The sequence below is a fragment of the Ixodes scapularis genome, unplaced genomic scaffold (assembly GCF_016920785.2).
Source record: "Ixodes scapularis isolate PalLabHiFi unplaced genomic scaffold, ASM1692078v2 PGA_scaffold13__105_contigs__length_92229423, whole genome shotgun sequence".
NCBI lineage: Eukaryota > Metazoa > Arthropoda > Arachnida > Ixodida > Ixodidae > Ixodes > Ixodes scapularis.
In genome coordinates, this window is record NW_024609839.1 from 49,604,656 (window position 1) to 49,621,917 (window position 17,262).

At 47.9% G+C, this 17,262-nt stretch overlaps 1 protein-coding gene across 1 annotated transcript in view; it reads left to right on the forward strand.

The window, feature by feature from the left end:
• LOC120842316 (corticotropin-releasing factor receptor 1-like) overlaps positions 1–17,262 on the forward strand; it is a 177,943-nt gene that overhangs the window by 152,453 nt on the left and 8,228 nt on the right. Inside the window, exons 6-8 of the mRNA XM_040213379.1 lie at positions 669–825; positions 9,127–9,257; positions 14,863–14,948. Coding sequence (XP_040069313.1) covers positions 669–825; positions 9,127–9,257; positions 14,863–14,948 — 374 coding nt within the window. The remainder of the gene's footprint in view (positions 1–668; positions 826–9,126; positions 9,258–14,862; positions 14,949–17,262) is intronic.

Here is a 17,262-nt window from a genome sequence, read left to right on the forward strand (position 1 = left end):
TTAAAAGGAACAATAAAAATGACTACACGGGACCTGTTTTAAGGAGCCATTTATTCTTGAGAAACCTTTATGTCTTTGTATCCGATTACGCGGAACGACTGAATCCCATGCGGACAGCAAGTCGTCTGCTTCATGTGCAGGAGTTGCGGTGACGTCAGAAAGACGACGAGCTCCGATTGTCTCTGATGGCAGGATAGTGGGTAGACCTCAAAGCAAGCTGCCTTCGTGTCTACCCACTATCCTTTATTCAGAACCAATCAGAGCTCGGCATTCTGACGTCACCACAACCCTTGCGAAGGAGCAGACGAACTTGCGTTTCGCATAGTCAAGGTTAAAAGCGCAGTCACGCTACTGGCACATTCAACAAAAGACATGGCGTTCCCTGCAGAAATAATGAAAAAATTCTGGGCGGACGCGTCTCCAGCACGTTTTCTTCATACATGTCTACACTTCGAACAAATCCTGCAGACAGTTTTTGCATGGCCATGGCGTGACAGCTAGGGTGGTCCCCAGACAGGAAATAAACGCGCCTCATACAGACTCTGCCCTGTTTTTTTTTTTGTTTTTTTTTCATGATATACTAGCAGTTTTACCGCAGATTTCGGAATGCAACTTGGGGTAAGAAGGGGAGTTCCGACGTGAAGGATTCGCGTTATTCTTTCTGACAGCCTCCCCTCTGCAAGAGCATCCTGTCCCTGAAGATGTACGCGGCCATGGCGTCCATCAACTGGATGTTCGTCGAAGGGCTGCTTCTCCACTCCAGGATCACCATCTGCATCTTCCGGCAGGACGCCCCCTTCAAGCTCTACCACGCCATCGGGTGGGGTGAGTTTCGGTGTCCCGCTGAAGGCCCGGACAAGACTGGGGCTTCCCGGGTTTTGATATTACCCGGAAAAACATCAATAAACATAGGTGCTTTCAGAAAAAAAAAATTAAATGGAAAATTTTGGAGGACGTTTAAGCTTCGCCTTCAGGAGTGGCCTTTTCATATAAACCCGCGCTCGTTCCCAAGTAGTGCAAATGTGTGGGCGTGGCCTGGTAGGTAGCGTCACGTGTCACGTGTGACTTCCCGTGGCGCCACGGAAGAGCGTTGTGGGTTGTTTGAAATTCCCGCGCGAGATCATGTGGCGTGACGTCACATGCGTGACGTCACACCTGGCTGTGACGTCATGACCCTATACCCCAATCGCGATTTGTCGGTCCCACCAACGCTGACGCCGGATTTTCTGGGACACGAGCTCCTTAACGCAATCGGTCCATAATAAACTGCCATCTATGGAGGAGACTTAGCGAATGACGGTTTCCGCAAAATGTTTTAAGGGGATCGGTGGGCGATCGTTTAACGCACCGCCGCTCGGAGCGCACGGAGCAAAAACTAGCGCTGCGGAACCAAGGCTTCAGGGTTCAATTATCAATCCCCACACCCGCCCGTTTCGATCTGGATGATCCTTGCACCGGCATGCGGTATTGCATCACTATTTCTGCGTGATGCACGTTTTAGACGCCAAGCTAGCAGTAGAACAGCACTGGATAAACTTCTAATCTACAGCAGACACACCAGATGATAGAAAAAATCGCAAGGGTGCAGGCGAGCTGGTGAATATTAACTATGTTGAATTAACCTGAGACTGGGGTAGAGAAGAAACATCAAAACGTGGAAGAGAACGTCGTCCTGTCTATTTTCTTTCCCTTCCACGTTTTGATGTTTCTTCTCTACCCCCGTCTCAGGTTAATTCAACATAGTCACACCAGATGACCTTTGGAACTGACTAACTTCCTGGCATATAGACGAACACAGCACAGAATTATTTTTTAAAACGTTTTACGCCAAAAAATCATATATGCCATATTACACTGAGCATGATCGTCTCACCGGCTCACGTAATGACCGCCGTCACACGTCAGAATTTGAGTGATTTGTATCGACAGTGTCAATTACGTCGTAAATCACTATGATCGACTTTCCTAGCGCTGCGCGGGCAAGCCGACGCCTCTGGATAATTTTGTAAACCGAATTGATGCGTTAGCATTAGTACCCACGTGACAGGGAAAAGCTGACGGCGTGCGTCTGCGGACAAAACAGTGGAAAGGGGAGCGCACCGCTTAGAGAGGAGGAGAATAGCGAAGGCCAAAGGCGAGAAGGATGTGACGTCACGGGGTGGAAGCCAATCAGCGCGCGGATGCTGGGGCGATTGTGAACTTGCAGCAGCGTCAGGCAGCGGATGCCGCTGCTAAGCGTGCAAGGCGGGCGAACGAGACAGAGGACCTGAAGCAGCGCCTAGCTCGGCTGGCCGAGGTGCGCCGCAAGAAACGGAAACCTGACGCGGGTCGGCGTGCGACAGAAGCCGGGAAAATGACAAAAGATCCATTGGTGGATCCTTCGGGTCTGCGTTAGCATGACCCCTGGTAAACGCCACACACGTTTCCCTTCGGGAAACGCTGCCATGGCTACAGATTACAGGAGGGCTGCCCACTTGATCAAGCGCTATTGGAAGGATCGGAGTCCGGTGCACCTGTCGCGTGCACTATGCACTGCCGGTGTCAGTCCAACTGTTCTCCTCCTTTGGGAGTGTGCCGGCCATTGGGACAAAAAAGCTGAACGTTGGGACCCCATCTCCGCACAGAACTAGGTCAAACCGGGTCGCGACACGCTGGCCCGGAGTACGTTTCTCTCTCTATGGGAGTTCGCTTGCTCGACAGGAGTACATGATCGAATGTGAGCTTTTCTTTCCCATGGTCCCCTTCCTCCAGTGAAGCCATGCCACCACACCTATGAAAATAAAAAAGTCATGATTATTTTGTCCTACATACTTTTTTTTCAGATTGTGTATCCAATTTTGGAATATTTACGTGCATGTCTTTGGCTATCGTATTCAAGCTGTCTCTCGTTATGTGGTAACGGCTAAGCATCGTGACAAAACTTTTTACAGCGGAGCTGTTAAGAGTTAGTTTCCCCAGGATCGAGTCTGCTAGCAAATAAATGTCGACACAACATTCCGGAGAGCTACCGCCATGTATGAGCGACTGCGGCAAACAGACAACTGGCTTACCGGTTGTCTGGTTCCGAGGTATCTTTGTAGGCTCTTTACGTCATGTGGGCTTGGGTATTCCGTTAGCGCGTGCAACTTATCTTCGTTGGGGCGGAGCGTGCCGTTATCCACAACGAATCCAAAGAGGTTAATCTTGGGCGCGGCCAACTGAACTTTTCCGGGATGAATCGTGAGCCCAGCATTACGCATTCGCTCAAGTACAATGCGAAGGTAACTCGACATGCTCCTCAATAGTTCTAAAAAAAAAAACAACCACGTCATCCATGTATGCCATGGCAAATTCGTACTCCGAGTTCCCAAGTACAACATCCATCAGGCGTTGAAAACCCCTGAAAGCTGACCGAGCCGCTGCTCTTACGCATCGCACGCGTCGACCAATTCACGAGCGCGACCTCCAACGGGCCATCGCGCTCGTTCAGCAGGCGCCGGTCGGACTTGCAACGCCGGTCCGCCCAGCAGCGCCATCCACCCCCTGACGCCCACGACGTCTCGGTCATCAACATGCCGGACGAAGCTTGAGGGGGGGGGGGGGGGGGGGGGGGAAGTGTGGGCACCCTGACGGCTCCCCAGCCCAGTTGCCCGTCTGCGAGGCAAGGGTGCCGAACTTTTCCCGCGTGGCGGCGACGTCACGCCAGCCACGCGCACATCGCGTGCGCCGCCTTGATAAGGCGCATCAGAGGCGGCGCACAGGGAGTCGCTGCCTGGACTCAGGCACCGCCGGTAGCAATGTAATACCCCTGTCAGACGGGCTAGTTTAGTGTCACTACAAGCGAGTGCACTTCAACCCGTCGAAACACACCCCAAGTGTGGTGGTGCTACACGGGAAAACTTAGTGGCACTCCAAAATGATGGCAATAACGATGGGTAAGTAATGGGCACGCAACATATTACAGTGCATACGGATTGTTTCATAAATAACTTCGTCGTCTTATTAGAAACACGTTACCACACATTGTTGCGCTAAGTCACGAGTTTTAATCCAAATTTTAATCTAATTTGATCATTACGATCAGCCATTACAAGCCATTGATACACGTCCGCACGCCGGTACGATACTCTGTTTCACTTTATGATATGCCGCAGAAAAGGCTACAAGCGCGAGCTCCTTGCTCTAGGGCACATCAAGGCGGCACAAGTTCTCGTGCGTTAAGAGTAGCTCTCAACGCTATGAGCTCGCACATCTAGCCTTGTCTGCGGTACAACATAAGGTGAAACGGAGTTTCTTAAAGATCGAAACGAGCAGAAGTAGGGATTGAACCCAGGATTCCTGGGTTCTGCAGCGCGAGCTTTCGCTCCGCGTGCTCTGAGCTGGTGTGCGCGAGCCCACTCGGCCACTCGCCACTCGACACAATGAAACATCATGGAGTGTGTGGAGGACGAGCTGGAGGGCGATATCCACGATGTTGGACAGTGGAAGCGCATGGTTGGGGCATTTTTTTCTCCGTGAGAGCCCAACGCCTTTCGGATAAGAGGCAGCTGGACCTGGATGCCGACACACAAACAAGAATTTCAAGTGACATCGATCAGCAGCTGCAGGCCAATGCCTTCACCATAGCCGCTCTCATGACCGACAACCTACCCGTGATCAGTCGACAGCGGTGGACTTTCCAGAGGAACGAGCAGTGGTTCGAAGACATCTTGCCCCATTTGGGCGAGTTCTACTTCAAGCAAGCCTTTCGCGTCTCTCCTGCCACTTTCAGATTCCTGGTGGAGTCGTGCAGGTGCCTCCTGGCCGTCGTTGGCCGTCGCGCAGGGGCCAAGGCTGGAAACTAGATTAGCCGCTTGTTTTTCTACAATGCACTACTTTCCTGCCAACAGGAAACAAGTGCGCCTCTAATATTACTCCTATCAAAATAATACTAATTTTACGCAGCGTTAATTTCTTCTATTATTTTAACTCCTTGAACACTGCTATCGAGATTACACACTTGGTCTACCGGAGCGAGTGTAGTGTGCTCCCCGAACTCACTTCGTTGGAAGTGTGTTCTTCGGGCAGGGCTGGGGATTGAGCTCAGGATCACTGGGTTCTCCTTCTCCAGCGCGAGCTTTCTCTCCATGTACTCCGATCAGGTGGGCGCTAGCCCACTCGGCTTCGATACCCCTTAATAAAGACACGTTCAAAAAATTGACGTTTACAATTCTCTGTAATGCCGAATTGGAGTGCACCTCTTGAGGAGGAGGGAGGAAGGGTACGAGGGGGAGGGTATGCCAGCTGCTCCCCCTCCGTACCCTCCCATCCTCCTCTCCTGTTCCCATCCCACTTAGCGTAAATATTTTGCTACATTTCCCGCTAAATTTAGTCGGGAAATTTTCCCGCTGAATTGACGTGTGACGTCACATGACACCTATACTGAAATTTTAGGTGTGACGTCACGTGACGCCACACGGGTAAAATTTTTCCTCTAATTTTAGCAGAAAAAAATTTCCGCCAAACTAGCAAAAACTTTTACCGCAAAATTGAGCGGGAAAATTTTACCCTCGTGACGTCACACGCCAATTGGATGATTCTCATCGATCATCGCAAGCCAAGATAAAGAACGAAGCATATCCAACTTTGGCGTTCCGCTTCGTTCCACGGTAGTCTACGAGGAGGCCCTGAAACTGCCTAATCAAATAATAATTATCGTGTTGTCTCGAATAGTTACATGCTGAAACAAAAGTAGGTTCTATCATTCTCTGCTAACCAAGATAGCCATGAATGACTAACTTTGTCGTCGTCTTTTATCAATTCAACACTCGTCTTTTATCAATTCAGCGCTCCGCTAATCTTGATTTAGATCAGCCTAAACTCCAAATACACCCCACTATTTTTTTTTTTTTTTTTTTGCAATTCCACTTTTTTACATGTCGTCTCTTTCACGAATTTCTTTTTCTTCATACAATAAAACTTACGCCACGTTATTGGTTTCTGTGTCGTTATGTTTTACTGTGGAAACACTCCTATTGATGCCACCCACTCGATCGAGCGAAGTGAGTTCGTCAAACTCACTCCAAGCCAAGTGTGTTCCTCAGGAAGGAGCCGTGTGACAAACTACAGAAATGGCACTAAGGGCGAAGTGCACTAACTTGTAGTGACACTAAACTAGCCCGTCTGACAGGGGTATTAATCGTCTTGTCCATGTCCAATTAAATGTAGTTTCTTGTTGTTTTGGTTCCGGCCCTTTGCCGCCGTCTCGTGCCACCTCTTGTTTATAGTGTCCATAACTCTTGGACACTGGTTTCGGTGATGGCCGGGCTGCTCGCAGTCGTAGCAGCAGTCCGACGACGGTTGCCTGCTTAGGCCACCCGCACCGAGGTGCCCGTCGGACCGCCTCCAGTGATCGGATAAGGAACCACTATGGGAAGGCCTCCACAAGGCTTGCGACTGGCTGTTGTGGGGAGGGCTTGTTCCGTTGCGGCGGGGGTGCTGCTGGGCTGCGGGTTTGCGACCGCACCGTGCCAGTTTTCGCCAGCACTTGCAGGAGCAGACTGATGAGGATGGTTCGCTTGGGTGGTGATCTCCGTTGAGCCCCAGCTTGCGATAGGGCACGGCCAACGACCTCCCACCTGTCATGGCGACCCCCGCCCGAAACCCTCACGGGCCTCGCTGTGACCTCCGGGGACCTCTCGGGGAGAGTTAGGCGAACATACGCTTATCCCGCACGGGAGATCACCATGCATGCCACGCCAACTCTCCTGGTTGATGTGGTGGGGAAGGGAGGTCTCGTTCGGACAGTCCACTTGCGTGGAGGCCTCGGGGCCCCGCCATGCGCATGCCGGCTCAAGCGCGTACTTGGCTGGTGACGGCGGCACGTAGTTCTGCTCGGCATGTAGAGCTTCCTCGATGAGGCGGGCGCCCCCGGCTAGCCCTTCAAGGGTCTCAAAGGTGCGGTTGATCAGGTAGACGTGGTACGTAGGGTGACACTGTCGTCTGACCCGAGCTACTCTGTCCGACTCCGGTGACTTCGGGTCCGCCCTCTTGAAGAGATTTTGCATGACCCGAACGTACCGGACCAGACTTTCATCCGGGTGCTGCGTCCTTGCCTCGAGCTCTCGGAGAATCTGTGTCGCGTAGCCTGAAGGCAGGAACTCTTCTCGAAGCCTTGTCTGGAAGTCCGCCAGGATGGTGAAGGGGGCCTGTGACCCCAACCAGCAACTGGCGCTGGCTTGCAACGCCAGCGGGACAATCCGCTCCACGATGAAGGCTTCCGAGGCACCGGAGGCAAGGTGGTACGTCTGCAGCTCGCCCAAAAAGTCTGCCACGGACTTGACGTCGTCGTACCCCATGTAGACCGGAACTGTCAAGTGTGGTCGGGGCTGTCGCGGTGGGGTTTCCTGCTGGCCAGGCTTGTGGGCCAGGCGCTGCATCACGGAGTCGCACATCTCCGTGACCTTCGTGAACAGGTTCATTTGTGCCGCTGCGGCCATCGCGGCTTCCTGCTCCCGCGTGAGCATTCCTGCAAGCACAAAAAAAGAAACGCCCCCCAAAACCCAACACAAGCGCACAAAACGATTGCCGCGGTCACAAAAACATAGTCAGAAACACGCCAATGCACCAAACACGGACGTGACAGAAGCACGGAACGACGGTAGGAAACACGGGGTATGGGAAAAAAGCTTACCGAAAGAAGAAACCAAGCCCCGTGAAATTCCTGCGAGTGGGTAGCATACCACGGTCCGGCGCTATTGTGGTCGGTTTGCCTTGCTGCATACCCGACCCGGAGGAATAACACGGAGCCAACGGTTTCAACAACAAAAAACTACATTTAATTGGACATGGACAAGACGATTAACATTGCTACCCGCGACGCCTAAGTCCAGGCAGCGACTCCCTGTGCGCCGCCTCTGATGCGCCTTATCAAGGTGGCGCACGCGATGTGCGCGTGGCTGGCGTGACGTCGCCGCCACGCGGGAAAAGTTCGGCACCCTTGCCTCGCAGACGGGCAACTGGGCTGGGAAGCCGCCAGGGTGCCCACACCGTTTAATATTAGCAACTTTTATCTGATCAACGCAGCAGAGCGCATCGCACTGGAGGTATAGGAAATCATAACTACCCGGTTACCGGAGAGCAGCCCTTACACAATAGGAGGGTTATAATAGTTATAGAATTGTGTTTTTTTTTCGTTCTAAAAATGTTCTTTTTTTATGAAGGAACAATAAAAAAAATAGAGGAGTGTTCTACGTCTGACAACTTATTTGCGCGTTAGTTAGTGCGTGTCATGAGCTCGATTGCGCAGCTAGATCTTAACAGAAGAAAAAACAAAAAACATAAAACATTAAGCGGAGTTTGTTTTTAGAGGCGAAGCTGATTAGGGGCTAGCTAGGGCTAGCCAACGGCTCTGGGGCTAGCCATGTCCGTATGTCCGTCCGAAGTCCGGCGTCGGGGGCTCGTGCTCCTGCTCGTGAGCTCACGCGCTCACGTGCTCACGAGCACGTGAGCACGTGCTTTCGTGCTTGTGTAGGGCAAAAAAGAAAAACCGCATCTCCACGTGGTGAATGACGTTGATTGTGGCGAAGCTCTGGTGGTGCTTGTCTGCGTAGACGGTGAGCCGCAGCATGCCGAGCCTTTCGTCCGTTGTCATCCATGTCAGAAAGAGAATGTGTGGTATGGAACGTGGTTATATAGACGCTTTCAGGCAGCTGTGCATGGGCGCCGCCATAACCTACCTTCAGTTTTTGTTCCCTCTTATTCCGTTCGCTCCACTTCATCATTACCACAGCAGGACAGGTTATTGTAATTTTAAGTGTTACTGTGTCCTTCTTCCCAGCATAGGCCCTTGTGGAGACTCGTCAACGCCCACTTCAGTGGCTCGGCATCTCAGTAAGACCAGAGAAGGTCGGTTATGGCTGCTCAACTTTGCGCGCGCTGAAAGCGTCTATACGCATTTGAGCATTTGACCGCAGCGTGACATGGATGAAAACGAACGAAAGGCTCGGCATGCTACGGCTCAGGGTCTACGCAAAGGAGCACCACCAGAGCTTCGCCCCAATCAACATCATTCACCACACGGGAGATGCGGTTTTTTTTTTTCTGCTCTTTTTTTACGCTACTTTTGATCTTTTTTTACCGACATACGTTCGCCTGTTGTCACTGCAGGTCTTCCGTTGACCTTTATCCTGTCCTGGGCATACCTGATGGAGCAGACACTTCGCACTCCCTGCTGGGAAGGCTACGGGTCCAACTCGTACGTGTGGCTGCTCATCGGACCACGACTGGTAGCACTCTTGGTGAGTTGAGAGAAGCGTTCGGCCGCCATCACACCGTTCGCGCATCATTCAAAATACGCCGGGTGTTCTCTGCATGTTCGAATCACGTTCGCTGCATACTTCGAACATGTCTTAAGACAGTTTTTGTGACGTAATACGAAACATGCTTCAGAGAGTATCTACAGACTGTCGTTTGTATGATTTATTTGCGGTAAGACCGCAGCCTTAGTCTTACAACACTGAAAGCAACGAGCATATCCTACGAGACCGGGAGAAACGCCTTCGTATTTTGCGGGAAGGTCGAACTATATCATCGCCTGGAAACCCAGATTGAATTTGGGGGACGCGTGATCTTGTTTATCCATGCCTCTCTATGAGGCGCACGGTGATTTCTTCTGTCAACAATGCGCGTGGAGCCACATCATCCACTTTACGACGGCGCAAAGCACGGGCAAGGGTGCAGAGCACGACCTCTTATTGGCGACGTGCGTGATCGAAAGCGTTGCTGTGGTTGGCCTTCCACGATTGGCCGAATGCTGACTATGACGTCGGCAAAGGATTTCTCATCGACAGAAATATGAAGCACGGTAAGAACTTTAATTTTGACGGTGTTGGCATTGTTGGTTTCAGAGCGCAGTGATTTCAAGCTTCCACCATGCTAATTACAAACCCCATCGAACTTGTTGTTCGCAAGGTAATGACGTCACGAGAGGGAACCATTGTAGGGCGCCACCAAAACATCTCACCGCTAATAGCAGTTGATTCCAGTGCGCGAGTGATACTTTCGCGCCTCTCGTGGCTTCGCTCTCGCGTCCGTAGCATTCGTTTCGTGGAAATTTAAAGGAGCGGTGCAACGATATTCAATTGGAATGTTTTTCACTTTACACGAGCTTACCGGCACTAGTGGGACTCAAGGATACTCGCACGCAACGCCACTGACCAAGATACTCCCTTGCTGCGCTGAAATTTCGAGGACAAAACCGAGTGTTTTCATTCAATCTCTCCTTCGCAAAACCTGATGACGTAGCTGGGCGGTGGCAGTACCGCCGAGTGACGATATTTGAATACGGCTCATAGATTGGACCCGAGAATGGCGTGGTCACTCGCTTTGGGCTCGTGATAATCGATAGCTCGAGAAGCATTCGGGTAGTGTCTTGTGTCCAATCACTGCAATGGCGACAACAGCCGAACCACAACAATGTCTGGAGCTCAGCGCGTGTCCTGTGCCTTGCCAACCCCATCGCGTGGCTATTATCAACATTTGCGGCATATAATCGGCTCCAGATCAAGTTGTCGCTTGTTCTGGCTACGAGTTTAGGGGGTGAACGCTGCTCGTTTTTCTTTATTTTTTTCTGCGACTTCGATTGCCTGTGGTGAAAAACGAACGGGTGTTTCATAGGTAGTTAACATCAGGGATCCGTTCTGAGCGGTATTTCGTAAAAGACAAAAAGTCGTGGCATCGCCCCTTTAAGCGTAGTTCTGCTTTTTACAACACGAGCCGTGCCGATCTAATCTCGAGGCTAATAGTTACAACTTTTGTTAGCTTGTTCCCCCCCCAAAATCAGTGTTCGTCAAAAAAAGAACATGAAAGCCGTTTACAGCTCCCTGTAACGCCGAATTAGAGCGCAGCTCTTGAGGAGGAAGAGGGAAGAGTATTAAGGGTCACGTGACCTCGGGGGGGGGGGGGGGAGGTGTTATGGGACCCCCATAACACCCCCCCTCTTCCCTTCAAACTGCATACGTGCCTGGGAGAGTTAATACTTCCGCATTAAAAGTCAAGAAGGCAAGCGGGGCGTTCAGACACGGCTCCGATCAACACATTTTAGAGAGATTACGCCGGCGCGTCTACTCCGTGATGTCACAGCTGGTACGACGGCACCCTGACGAAGTGACCCGTAGTTTGAAAATGGGAATGGTTGTAAGATCTTTGCTTGCGTGTGTATGGCGACAAATTGAAGAATGCATTTACTACTCCTACACTTAGACGTTCGAATGCAAACGTTGGTTATTACGTTGTGTCTAACGATTGAATAGCGACGTGACACTAAAACAAAAGCTTGTGTTCGCCTTTTCGAACCGGCTTGCGGTTGCGAATCATTACTGCGAATCATTACCTTACAGGCCCACGGCTAGCGTCGAATTTCCTTTGTTTTTTCAAGTAACATTGAACTTTCAAAAGGTTCAATGATACTATAACTTTAAGCACCAGCCTCACTAAGGGGCTTTTTTAGTTCTGCGACAATCTTTAAGTAAAAGCTCAACTTTACCGCTTTGAACTAACACACAAACATACTGCAATACCGACGAGCGAAGAATAAAGAAATAGGCATGCTTAATTCATCAGGGCAGACAGACTTGCGCTTGTCAGCTTTGTCGCACCTGTTCGGCGCGAAAGATTCTCTACGCGCCCTCTGTGCGTGGCCCATAAGCAGTGACATTCAGATGACGTCACGAAATAAAGCGCGCAGGCCTTATTTCCAGAAGGTATACGTCTCATATTCTCGAGAGGCCTTTGAAAATCGGGAAAGCGAACATGGGAGTGGAATTAGGGAAATTCTAAGAGCTGACATCTGTAGTCCCGAGAGAACGAACAAGAAAAAAATAAAGAAAAAAACGAAACAAGAAAAACAAGTGAGGTGAAATGTTAGGCTTGTTTGTTTTTCCGGTACCCGCGGGGGTTGGTCAATCACTTGTCGACCATGTTTTTTTATTTTATTTTATTCTTTTAAGTCGATCAAGACAAGAAACTCGCGTTTTCTTACATCACAAAGCTGGGAAGAAAAATGATTAGGCGCCGAACTTCTTGCAAGTTATATTTTTCTGTTCTTTCGTCTTTATAACAAAGCCTTGCCAGCAAGATTGGACCCCCGAAACCAACGATATCTACCTCCGTGCTTCCCTCACCCCTGTGCCGACAGTGTATAGTGAAAGACACGTTGCCATTGAACCAACCACGCGTTCGCCTTTTTTTTTTTTTATTTATTTACTCATTAATTTTATAGCTTCCTCCCGCGGGTCAACTGCATTACAGAAGGGAGTAGGACGTAGAACAAATAATATAATATAAAGGTAACTAAAAAGGCAAAACACGAATAAAGATACGGGAATGTGCAATATATTAAAAACAGCTGATTTATAAACAAGCGATCGGGCTGGATCATGGCGACGGAAATCGGTTCCAGTTTGAGAAGGCTTTCGGAACAAACTACTTTTGAAATGTGTTGGTGTTCTATATATGTGCGCATGCCTGCTTTATGAGGGTTATCGAGACGGAATGAGAGACAAAAAGGTAGTGTAACAATTTGTCAACTGAGAGGGATTGGTGAGAAAGGTATGCGACGGTGACAGAATCGAGACATCTTGTGACTGAAATCGAGGTTAGGCAAAGACAGGTCGGATTTCGTGACAGTGACGCTTGCAGTGCGTTGCTGCATTTTAAGAAATGCCTGCGTGTCTACTTACCCGCAAAACACTCAACGAGCACACCTCTGCGATCTACGAAATCATCTTTGCAAATGTTGTGGCGGAACATCTGTTTATACCTCAAAATTAAATCTGCGCTGTGGCATTACGCACTGCAAGCATGACGCTTTGCATTGGGTAATGCCAAAACGCGGACTTAATGTTTAGGTCTAAACAGGAGGTCCCGAGGCGGCTGACATACATCTTCGAATTACGGACCTTTCCTCTGGAGTTTCACTATAACAACTCTATATTGAAAAGGCGACTCGAAAACAATATATCTCGCATCGTGTTTCTGTTTTTTTTTTTTTTTTTTTTTTGCCGTTTCTTATTTTATTTTGGGGAAAATATAAGCGTTTTTTCTGTATATCTATCGCGTAACTAAGAGCTAGAAAAGCATTCGCTTCAGTTGTATTGCGGTCATATGAGGAAACAATTCACTCGCGTTCGCTTTCTCGCCATTCCGGAAAACTAGGTACGTATAATAAAAAAGTATAACAAAATATAACGGCTCTGCCTTTTACAACAATGCGTAGAATCATTCGCGACGGAAGGTTCATGATAGAGCAATGTGATTTCAGCGACCACTATAAAATCTCCAGTGAACCACAGCCTACAGCAGCGATTTGGAACAAGAGATTCATTCCCAAATCACCTTGGAAGTTGAAACCGCGCGTTTAAGAGCTTGCGGCTTATAAAGAACATGCAAACACTGTGCTCAAAAATATTGTTGGCCTGTAAATTAAATGCAAACTTTCCAGAAAATTTCAACATTGTAGAGGGGATGAAATAAACCTGCGACTTTGATTAATGATTAGGTGAGGCGTGAACTTATTGCCGATGTATCACCTCAGAAACACGCTGACAGCGAGGTTGGAGCACACACTTGCTCCTTTCGCCGTACTTTAAGGAAATATCTAGATAAACCCACAAAAACGCGGTGGTTGATTGAAAAAAAAAAAAGGTCTAACTGTACGGAGAAGGCATTATTGAGAAAAAAAAGCCGGGCATCGCCAATAGGAACGGGTTCATGCTTGTGCAGTACCAGCCCACCTAAAATAATGAAAGCACGTGCACTAGCATTTTTTATGTTATCACAGTGTGATCAGAGACGCGGATACAGATCACACACGAGTGCTGCATTAAGCTCATACATGATACAAAAGACAGTTCGCAAAGTCACCGGAATATCCGCGATTCGAATGCCGCGTGCCAAGTTTTCTCCTTGAACTCATTGCCATGTCGAATTCGAAGCACGGATCTTGTGGTGATTCGCATTCGAATCTGTTTGCAGACTGTCTTTTGTGTGACGTATAAACAGTGTGACCCCGCGCTTTAGGGTTCGGGAGGGCCTCGTGTGCAGTCGAAGCGTCGAAGGATGCTCGGTGTCGGGATCTGGCCCAAAATCCGAGCTGGCGCCATCCCAGTGTGATGACATCACGCGGAGTGAGAGCTGGCCCTTCACGGAATTTTTTATCATATCTGTTGTTGACTGTATAGACCTTTCCATCGCTTATCGCCTAGGCGAAAAATGTCGACTCACTGGACTGTTACGCAGGCGCGGCGTACGATTTTTTCGCAAGAGGCGCTATTGCGCGTGCTCAGAAGGCGTTTAACAGTCCAGTAAGAAAAGATGGCAGCTCGCAGAAGGTGTTTGTTGGAAAGGTCTATACACACCGGATGTTTTCAGCCGAATCACTCAAGTTTGCCTTTTCTTTTTTTTTTGTCCCTAAAAGCACAATTTCTCGGCTGGCGGACAAGTGCAAATAATGCGACATAAAATTATTATTATTTTTTTTTTTTTTTGAAACTGGCGGGAACGCCATCATGCATGAAAAGTTTTAGTTGTTTGATATTGTCCTCGATAGCACGCTTCTCACTAGCGAAGCCGTAAAGTAGAAAGAGCGCGAACAAAATACGCATGGTGTATAATGAAAAATAAATAAATAAAGCAACAACGTCAAAGAGTAATATTGGATGGAGAGTGACGTTGACAGCATGAGCGTATTAAAAAATTTTCCAAGAATTTATTGAACGGCTCACTTCCACCTTAATTGACGTTTCTATTGACGTTTTTACCGATGCAATCAAATTAATTAAGGTGGATGAAAAAAAAACGTTGCATGACTGCTGTATTTCTTTTCTGGTTTGTCTTCGTGCGAAGGTGAACTTCGTGTTCCTGGTCAACATCATCCGGATACTGGTGACGAGGGTGAAGTCCGCAGTGTCCCTGGAGACAACTCAGTTTCGGTGAGTGGAACAGTCACTCTTAGACCGCGTTACGAAGAAACATATATTTTCATTCATTTCATTTATTTAGCTCAAAGACATTTAGATCGAAGCCATGAGCGAGAATTTTACAATGGAGGAAAAAGCACACTCTAAAAATAGCTCTATAAAGAAAAAAAGAAACGACGAAGTAACAAAGTCTACATTACCTGGTTAAAACATGGTACCACGTCATCATTAACATTCAAACATAATCAAGATTGCTATTTTTTTTTTGAAGTTCAAAAGTCAAAAACGCCTATGGTAAATCTAAACGGGAAAGGCCATGAAAAGCAACAGAAACAAATATCGCGTCAGAAATTCACGTTGGTCGGTCCACACATAGCACAACACTATTGGCCACGCTCAATGATTCCGAGTTTTGGAGTACATTTAAAAACATATGTTCACGCTTCTTTTTAAACAACACCTCATCTTGTTCAGCTGTAACAGATTCTGGCAGGTTGTTCCAGTCGAAAATGTACAATAACAACGGTGATGAAGAAAAAATATTGGTACGAGCTGTATAAGGTTCCACGTTCTGTGCGTTATCCATTCTGGCTGAGATATGAGCTGCGGGCCTACAGAATGACTGTTTGAAAGTGGAAGCACTGTAATAAAGGCGATTAAAAAAAGCATAAACGATACACCTTTCTTTAGAAATTGACAAATACATGTATGTATATGGACAAACGTTTTGCATCATTATGGGTGAAAATCAACTTGTCTCTGGTCTAACACTTTAAGGGTGTTATTATTTTATTCTGAGTGATACAGCCCAGGGGTGTGTAACTCGAAATAGGGGTACAGAAAAGTTTTAGTCGTGGGTGTAAGTCTCTGGAGCACCCTTCTACACACTTAAGGGTGTAAATTACTTGGTGAGTAAAATATATTTTCTAGAAAGATGCAAAACTGGATACCATGGTGAAAGCTCTAACGCTGCTCTGAAGGATGTTTATTATTGTTATTTTTCTTTTATTGATAACGTGACCAAGTTTTAACCCAAGGCATCAATCATTTACCAGTTTTGTTTAAAATGCAAACACACCGCACAAACACATCTGAATCTCTAGCATTCTTGGCTAGTCTCGAATCCATTCAAAATGTACAAAATAGATACTGCGGCGGTTTTCAGGAACCCATGCCATATGACGTACAAAAATATTTCTTAACGAAACGTTGTTTTCGTATAAAATGCTTCAAGTGTACTTTCAAACTCTCTCGAACCGGCTTGATTTGAGCGAGTGCACTACCGCTTCAGGCATGAAATATTAAAACAGAGTTAAGTGAACAAAACAAACATATGTATCTAAAACAAAATAGTGTGTAACTTACACTCTTCTTGTTTCCCAGTTGATTTGAAGAGGTATATAGGAGTGCGCGCTGCACCCCGGGCAACGAAACTTACGAACCTTAATTAGCAAACGCCGAGAACGTGTCGTCTTGCGATGTGAGAATGAAGTATCTGAGGCAAGCCGGTGCTAGTGCTGTCTTGCTTTGCCTTCGGAGCTTCAACTCAAAGCAAGAAACTTCAGAGACTGTCTGAGGTACTTTACTCGGTTTTCGTATATCACAACTGGAGCGTGATTCACCTCTTTCAGTGGATGCACCCCCCCCCTTTCTTTATTTTCCTTTGTTTGTTTTCGTTATAGATGGCGCGCCAAAAATATTGAAAGCGTCAAGAAACAGGAGCTATAGAACGAAGGCAAACAGTGTCCTGCTAACAACTGAACTTTAATGTAAGAAATATAAACTGATTACGCAACCTATTCGATTTCTGTATGGGATAAGTGTAAGGGCGGAACGGTAATGCACTTTGGTTTCACCATCCAGTTTTGTACTAAAAACGTAAAAAAAATACCTTTACTTCAGTTTAGTTTAATATTTTTTTATAAAGTTTTAGTTATGTGCAGCCCCACTTAAACTTTATATAGATATAAACGTATATTAGGTTATCACATTGCAAACACAGGCTAGATGGCGCAAGACGCCTCCCAATTAAAATAGTCGGTGATTTATTTATAGCGAACCAACCTAACCTTTCTTCCTCTCTCTCCGAAACTGTCACCGCGATGTGACCGACGACATAGCACTGAAGCGTCCTTTTATGTCTCCAGGCACTAAAGTTTGAAGATATATGCCGCGCCACCTCGCGGAAATTGAACAGCCGCCCCAACAGTGCAGACAAATGTCGAGAGATGGCCTCAGCTTGCAATCAACGAACAACAAACAATGTGGCCCGATGCTTTCATGTTGCATGTGTGGCGCCGTGGAGCGGTGGGTCTGATTACCGCCC